The sequence below is a fragment of the Barbatula barbatula genome (assembly GCF_947034865.1).
Source record: "Barbatula barbatula genome assembly, chromosome: 8".
Lineage (NCBI taxonomy): Eukaryota > Metazoa > Chordata > Actinopteri > Cypriniformes > Nemacheilidae > Barbatula > Barbatula barbatula.
Genome location: NC_136771.1, coordinates 24887699 through 24896926, shown reverse-complemented (window position 1 = coordinate 24896926; position 9228 = coordinate 24887699). Strand labels below are relative to the sequence as shown.

Below are 9228 nucleotides of genomic sequence, written 5' to 3'. Positions count from 1 at the left end.
AAGATCACAGTAAATCACATCAGACAAAAAAGATCACATCAGATCTCATCACACAAAACAAGATCACAGTAGATCACATCAATCAAAACCAAAGTGTGTGTGTTCTGTGTGTGTGTGTGTTGACTGGCTTGTGTTGTGTTCAGTTTGTGTGTCCCGTGCTGGCCGGTCTTCTTCATTTCTTCCTGCTGTCAGTGTTCTGCTGGCTCTGTATGGAGACGGTTCAGCTGTACGTTCTCATGGTGGAGGTGTTTGAAAGCGAGATGTCTCGTCGGTAAATACTATTACCTCTCCGCATACGGCTTCCCCACGCTGGTAGTGGCCATCTCCACAGCCATCGACTACAGGAGCTATGGAGGAACTAAAGCGTGAGTGTGTGCTTCTGTTTGTGTGTGATACTTTAGTGTCTGTGTGTGTGAATCCCTTTGAATCAATACACACATACACTGTTTTACTTTTATTCTATTCTCAGGTTTCTGCCCTAAAATGTACATTTAATATATATTTGAATTGTTTATATTTCAGTCAATTTGTATATTTAGATATGCTTTATTCATATGTCAATCTATATTTTATCTTTAGCACCTTATTTTAATTTCCATAATTAAACTTTAAAAACGTCAACGTTTGTACTTATTGTACTTTATGTCTTTTGTTATATGTTCAGTTTTTTGGCGATATTGTGAGAACATGCAATCGTGCCAATAAAGTACCTTGAAATGGAAAGTGTGTGTGTGTGTGCGCATGTGTGTGTGTAATGATCTCTTGTGTGTTGTGTAGTTGTTGGCTGCGGGTAGATAACTACTTCATCTGGACATTCATTGGCCCCGCCTCTCTTGTTATCCTGGTGAGACTTTAATCCTCTAGTTAATAAAGCGCATCAATAACAAATAACACTGCTGTGTTTTCAGTATGTCTACTCCATCAATTACTTTTCTCTCGTGAGTGATGTGTGTTTTTTATTTTTAGCTGAACCTAGCGGTGTTGGTCATCACTATACACCGCATGCTCAGACATTCCACCGTACTGAAGCCAGACTCCAGCCGATTCGACAACATCAAGTAAGAGCGCAGGGGTCAGAGGTCACGCACACTGAATTTTATTTCTTTCACGATCAAATGTATATCAAGATGTATTTATGTTGCCGTGTGTTTGAATATGACATCAGTATGTGTGTGTCGTGACGGTCAGCACTGTGGACTGTTTTTCTGTGACAGGTGTTGGACGCTCAGTTCCGTCACTCTTCTCTTACTCGTCTCTCTCACGTGGATTTTCGGCCTGTTGTTTATTAATGACAACAGTGTTGTGATGGCGTACCTCTTTACCCTCCTTCAACGCTTTACACGGCATGTTCATCTTCCTCCTCCACTGCGCTCTGCAGAAGAAGGTGTGTGTTTTGTATTTCAGTTTCATATTTAAAGTCTGTTTACTGTAAATCTGTTGATTCTTTGGTTATAATATGACTGAATACTCTCATTCATTATACACGAGCAGATCTTCTTTTGTAAAACATCACATTCTCCATTCAGTTTACATAAGAATGATGTCACGAGCAGTCTGACGTGTGTGTAGAATCTCTTTTCAATGTCAGCGTTCTGTATCTTTCACTAGGTGCAGAAAGAATACAGCAAGTGTTTGCGGCAGTCGCCCTGCTGTGGCCACACCTCCTCGACCGGTTCCCTCAAGAGCTCCGCCCATCGAAGCAACAACCGCTACTACGGCGGTAGCCAATCACGGCATGCACCGGCGCAAAGACAGGTAACACACACGTTTGTCCTAAAATTACATTTAGCTGTGAAAATTTTACATCTTTCCAAATTTTACAATAATCAATACATTTATTGATTATATTTTTGCTCTTGCGCTCGAATTATAAGAAATATTGATGATCTTTTGCCCCGATTTTAATAAACATAACAGGTTTATAGACCATTTCATCAGACCTGCACTTCGAGACTGCAGTAAACGTCTGGTCTGTGTTTGGCTAGTGTCTATTTAGATTTTATGTAATTTACATTCATATTCATTTATGTTATTATTTTATTGTATAAGTATTAAATAAACGATTTGTTGACTTTTATTAAGCAATTTGTTGAATGGGTCCTGTAGTTCGGTCGCATTTAAAGAAACCGTACGGTTCACTGACATCTAGCGGTTGAGCTCGGTATCATAGTCTAAAGTCATAATATTGGAGAGACAAGTTTAGACAAGTAACGTTTCATCTCGGTTTCTTTTATTGTTATCAGAAATAATCTACAGGCGCTTTATTGTGTGTGAATGTGTACCGGACGTTAAGGGCTGCCCACGAATGCGCGCATGCGCAGTAACGTTTGTTTTTGTTGGGAAAAACTATTGAGCATTTATTAGTGTTTATAAAATTAACATACATAAATGCTGCTTGAGCTGATGAAAGTTCACGATTGTTTTCTTGATGGTATTTTTAGTGTCTGTTTCCCTGCATCCCTATTAAGCTTTTTTCATTTACTCTTGTGTGTGTTTCTAGAGTCGTATCAGGAGGATGTGGAACGACACTGTTCGACGACAGACAGAGTCATCCTTCATGACAGCAGAGATCAACAACACACACACACTGACCAGAGGTGACACACACACACACACACACACACACACACTGACCAGAGGTGACACACACACACACACACACTGACCAGAGGTGACACACACACACACACACACACTGACCAGAGGTGACACACACACACACACACACTGACCAGAGGTGACACACACATACACACACACACACACACTGACCAGAGGTGACACACACACACACACACACACTGACCAGAGGTGACACACACATACACACACACACACGCACACACACTGACCAGAGGTGACACACACACACACTGACCAGAGGTGACACACACATACACACACACACACACACACACTGACCAGAGGTGACACACACACACACACACATACACACACACTGACCAGAGGTGACACACACACACACACACATACACACACACACACACACACACACACACACACACTGACCAGAGGTGACACACACACACTGACCAGAGGTGACACACACACACACACACATACACACACACACACACACACACACACACTGACCAGAGGTGACACACACACACACACACACACACTGACCAGAGGTGACACACACATAGACACACACTGACCAGAGGTGACACACACACACACACACATACACACACACACACACACACACACACACTGACCAGAGGTGACACACACATACACACACACTGACCAGAGGTGACACACACACACACACACACACACACGCACACACACTGACCAGAGGTGACACACACACACACACGCACACACACTGACCAGAGGTGACACACACATACACACACACTGACCAGAGGTGACACACACATACACACACACACGCACACACACTGACCAGAGGTGACACACACACACACACACACACACACACACACACACTGACCAGAGGTGACACACACACACACTGACCAGAGGTGACACACACACACGCACACACACTGACCAGAGGTGACACACACACACACTGACCAGAGGTGACACACACACACGCACACACACTGACCAGAGGTGACACACACACACACACACACACTGACCAGAGGTGACACACACACACACACACACACTGACCAGAGGTGACACACACACACACACACACACTGACCAGAGGTGACACACACACACACACACACACTGACCAGAGGTGACACACACACACACACGCACACACACTGACCAGAGGTGACACACACACACACACACACACACACACACTGACCAGAGGTGACACACACACACACACTGACCAGAGGTGACACACACACACACACTGACCAGAGGTGACACACACACACACACACACACACACACTGACCAGAGGTGACACACACACACACACACACACACTGACCAGAGGTGACACACACACACACACACACACTGACCAGAGGTGACACACACACACACACACACACACTGACCAGAGGTGACACACACACACACACACACACTGACCAGAGGTGACACACACACACACACACACTGACCAGAGGTGACACACACACACACACACACACACTGACCAGAGGTGACACACACACACACACACACACACACACACACTGACCAGAGGTGACACACACACACGCACACACACTGACCAGAGGTGACACACACACACACACACACACACACTGACCAGAGGTGACACACACACACACACTGACCAGAGGTGACACACACACACACACACACGCACACACACTGACCAGAGGTGACACACACACACACACACACACACACACACTGACCAGAGGTGACACACACACACACACACACACACTGACCAGAGGTGACACACACACACACACACACACACTGACCAGAGGTGACACACACACACACACACACACTGACCAGAGGTGACACACACACACACACACACACTGACCAGAGGTGACACACACACACACACACACGCACACACACTGACCAGAGGTGACACACACACACACACACACACACACACACTGACCAGAGGTGACACACACACACACACACACACACACTGACCAGAGGTGACACACACACACACACACACACACTGACCAGAGGTGACACACACACACACACACACACTGACCAGAGGTGACACACACACACACACTGACCAGAGGTGACACACACACACACACACACACACTGACCAGAGGTGACACACACACACACACACACACACACACACACACACACACTGACCAGAGGTGACACACACACACACACACACACTGACCAGAGGTGACACACACACACACACACACACTGACCAGAGGTGACACACACACACACACACACACACTGACCAGAGGTGACACACACACACACACACACACACACACACTGACCAGAGGTGACACACACACACACACACACACACTGACCAGAGGTGACACACACATACACACACACACACACACACACGCACACACACTGACCAGAGGTGACACACACACACACACACACACACTGACCAGAGGTGACACACACACACACACACACTGACCAGAGGTGACACACACACACACACACACACACACACACACTGACCAGAGGTGACACACACACACACACACACACACTGACCAGAGGTGAAACACACACACACACACACACACACACACTGACCAGAGGTGACACACACACACACACACACACACTGACCAGAGGTGACACACACATACACACACACACACACACACGCACACACACTGACCAGAGGTGACACACACACACACACTGACCAGAGGTGACAAACACACACACACTGACCAGAGGTGACACACACACACACACACACACACACTGACCAGAGGTGACACACACACACACACACACACACACACACACACACTGATCAGAATTGAATCACACACAATTAACTTGCAATACCATTTGTCAACAGATGGTGACACGTGACACAGACTCGGTTTATTGATGTCTCACAGGGTTTTACTGTTTAAACGATTCCTCTAAAAAAAGATTTACGTTGTTGTTCCACAGGCACTATGGGCAATCACCTCCTGGCCAATCCGATGCTGCAGAGCCGCTCTAGCTCCTCCCCTTACAACACCTTACTGGCTGAAACATTCAACCCGCCCTCACCAGCAGTGTTCAATGCCACAGGTATTGTGTTAAGTGTGTTGCGTGTGTGTGTGTGTGGGGTATAGATGTGATTTCTTTCTAAACGTTTTCATCTGTATTCACTTCTTTTCTGTACTTCTCTCCTGTCTCGCTCTCGTTCTGTCTGTCTCTCTGTGATCTGATCGACAGGCACGTTCAGAAACTCAAGTATGGATCATGCGTTCTAATGTGTCTTTTTAATTCACACTGTCTTCATCTCAGTTTCAGTCAAAGCAAATGCGCAATATTTCATTCATACAGCATGCTAGTTCCACATTGCTTGACGTTTACATTAGAAACACAATCTGAGCTTGTTTGTTAGACATATTCCAAGTGGATAACTAAATACCGTCATTAGCGGTCATATACATGTGGATTTGAAGTTGGCTTGGATTTCAAAATCGGTTTAACCCCTTTGGGATCAAACAAAAAGATGAAATGATGAATATAAGGTTAAAAAAATACATTTGTAAGATTTGCAAAATATGTTTTTTTTAACAATGACAGAATGAGTTTGTCTCTATTGGATCATCTCATTGTCTATTTTCATGAAGAACACAGTAACGTTGGCAGGTTAGTGGCTGAAGTAACGCTGATTCTCTCTCTGTCCTGTAGAGGGCACTCTGTCACGCAGTCGTGAGTCTTGTGGATTGGAGGGAGTTCGACTGAACGGGAACTACAACAACAGCTACTCGCTGCACGGAGGAAGCGCTGACCTGCTGGGGGGCGTTCCCGTGGGATCCGGAGGCGTGTCCGGAGAGGTCAGCCCTGCCCTTCTGACACCCAGAGGAGCGGAGCCTAACAGCGGCCTGCGGCGAAACCTTTCCGACGCTGCAGCGCTGGAGAAGATGATCATATCGGAGCTGGTGCAGAGCAACCTGCGGCCGGCCACCGATCGCTACGGCAACGGAACCAACTCTACGATGCATCGGCAAGATTACGCCACCACGACGAGTCACCGAGAGCCTCCTCAGCGTCCGCTGCCTCGCCCTCCTCCCCCACCCCCTCAGGATGAGGAGGAGTTATTGTACAAAGCACTGGAAAAGCCCCGCCTGCCCGACAAACCCCGCCTGCCTGATAAACCTCGGCTCCTGGAGCACGCTCAGTCTGTGTTCTACCAGAGTGAGGAGGACTCGGAGAGCTTCTCGGCGGAAATCGCAGACGGTGTGGGCGGGGCCGGACATGACTCCGCCTCTCTGTACATGCGGGACAGGGATTCGTCCTATCCTGACAGCAGTCCCGAAGCACTGGGACCGGAACCGCACTCAACGCTCCCGCCGGACGAGCTGTACTTCAGCACGGGTCGGCAGGCTCACGTGTCAGCATTTTACCAGCCTCCTGCGCGCCGGGCCGGTGACGAGAGCCGTGCAGCGCTGCAGCCGTCGCAGGGAGAAAGCGATGGACAGATGCAGCTGGTGACGAGTCTGTGACTAGGGCGCTGGTGACCAGGACACGCAGATCTGGAGGAGGACAATGAGGACAGACATCATCATCACCATCTTCATCATCGTCGTCGCAATTAGTAAATCCTTTGAAAGGAAGACAAAAAAGAACATGCCAAAGTTCAACTTTATCTTTAAATGAAGAAAACAAGGCTTAAGCACTTTCCCCCCAAACAAACAAAAGATATTGTTTACACATCTGGCAGACTCGTTTTATCCAAAACACCTTACAGTGAATTCAGGCTTTACATTTGAACAGTTTTGCATTTTTTATTATCTGCGTTTTTAAAGCTGCAATCCGTAAAAATCAACCGCATAAAGTAATGAGATTTTGCCGTATGCATGTATTTTGTGTATTTCCTAATGCATTGATTAGAGATAAATGATTCTTTTTTATGGCATAAAACAGTTTTAAATAAAAGCCCAACAGACTTCAGACTAGAAGATGATGATGATGGTGGTGATGTTGGCTTCCTCCTCCACGTCTCTGTTTCCCGGTCACCTGCACACCCACCCTGATCATCTCACTGCCATTCACACGCATCGCTCTTCTCAACCTCCCCTTCCTTTACATCATCCAACCATTCATCACGTCTGTCTCCTAAAATCAGCTGACACCAGTCTGAGGTGCTTATCTGCTCTCGAGAACACCAGCAGACCACCTCAGACCGGATTCTTACGCTGGGTTTTTCCTCTTTCATTTCAGGGTGGTGTGTCGAATGAGTGTCTGACTTTTCAGAATGTGATCGAGCTTCACACCAGACACTGCAGCTCTTACACTGTACATGCCAAAAATCCACACGCATCATAGAGGTCAAAGGTCATGACATCACCGGGTTCAGTGATTTAATCAGACTGTTGTTTCCGGCGGTGTGGTGAACAAGAGACGATGAAAGAAAAACTGTTGTGCCACCTGGCCAGACGCAGACCAATCACTTTCTGCCGTGTCGAACACTTCGACCAATCATCTTTTTTAGGAGGTGGGCTCAGTGCCCCTCCCTCTTCCCGTGTTTGAGTAGATCTATGACAGTCAGAGCGTAACGTTCGACAACGAAACGAGCGTCACCCGGAACGCTGTGTAAATAGACCTGAGAGATGTTGCGTCTCTGGACGAGCTTCTCTTCACTTCTCGATTTATGAAAACGTCATGAAGATGAACTGACGGCACTATCTCCTTTCTCTCTTTCTCTTTGTCCGTTTCTGTCTGTCTCGCTCTCTCTGAGTGTGTCATGTAAAAAGATAAGAAAAGTTTTTTAATCAAAATAAAACAAAGCGAACTGAATGTGTCTGTATTCCTGGAGGAACACGTTATTGCTCAGATGGCGCTCATTCATTGATCAGGAGTTCTCTGGACTTTTTGACTTGGGTTTCATTTAGTATCAACTTAAGGCTCAGTTATGGTCGTGCGTAGGACGTATGCCGTAGCGCTGTTTTCCTTTATTCTTGTGCATCGTTGTCCAACAGTCAATGACCACAAGGCGTCAGTGTCCACTTGCGTGTTGCTTATGTAAACCAAGAGAAGAGCAGAAGAAGAAGCAGCTCAATTGAAAGCATTGATAGCGGCAAATAAACAGTCACTTCTGTTGCAGCTTGAAATGTTAAATACAGAAATCATTTCATGTGTTTGACTAAACATGACGCTATCGCAGAGTTTCAAACAGACCAATCACAGCGCTTGCCGTCTGTGTTGAGTTGACGTGTTGTTTACATTCCTGTAGAGGTCAACATCAGGCTGCGCACACACTGTAAAACTTTGCTGTAGTTTTTGCAGCAGGTTTGAGAAACGGACATTCTTCCGTGCACTTGTTTTCTGTAAAGAATATTTAAACCTTCTTAAATTACCATACATTTACATAACAAGAAAAGTGATCCAAGATATTTAGTCTTCTTTTATTAAAGAAAAATATATAACGTAGGTAAGTTTATGATTAAACTAAATTGTACCTTAAATCTACAATAAATAACTGGCAAACCTGCTGCGAAATTACAGAAACGTTTTACAATGCAGCTATGGCGTAAGTCCTACGCACAACCATAAATGATGCTTTAGTCTCAGATGTTTCTC

The 9228-nt window shown here is 46.1% G+C and overlaps 1 protein-coding gene across 1 annotated transcript; it reads left to right on the top strand.

Moving 5' to 3' along the window:
* The first annotated feature begins 142 nt into the window (after positions 1-142).
* On the top strand, positions 143-8443 carry LOC306897217 (adhesion G protein-coupled receptor L1). The gene is made up of 8 exons (XM_079461786.1): positions 143-365; positions 778-844; positions 967-1058; positions 1215-1384; positions 1609-1755; positions 2501-2597; positions 5602-5724; positions 6337-8443. Exons 4-8 carry the CDS (start codon positions 1346-1348, stop codon positions 7149-7151), a joined length of 1221 nt encoding a protein of 406 aa, XP_079317912.1. The 5' UTR covers positions 143-365; positions 778-844; positions 967-1058; positions 1215-1345; the 3' UTR covers positions 7152-8443.
* The last annotated feature ends 785 nt before the right edge of the window (positions 8444-9228 follow it).

Bases quoted from the DNA above. Each gene is read 5' to 3' on its own strand.
- LOC306897217 (XM_079461786.1), top strand. From the start codon at position 1,346: ATGTTCATCTTCCTCCTCCACTGCGCTCTGCAGAAGAAG. The intron at 1,385-1,608 runs GTGTGTGTTTTG...ATCTTTCACTAG, and splicing joins ACTGCGCTCTGCAGAAGAAG to GTGCAGAAAGAATACAGCAA. The intron at 1,756-2,500 runs GTAACACACACG...GTGTGTTTCTAG, and splicing joins ATGCACCGGCGCAAAGACAG to AGTCGTATCAGGAGGATGTG.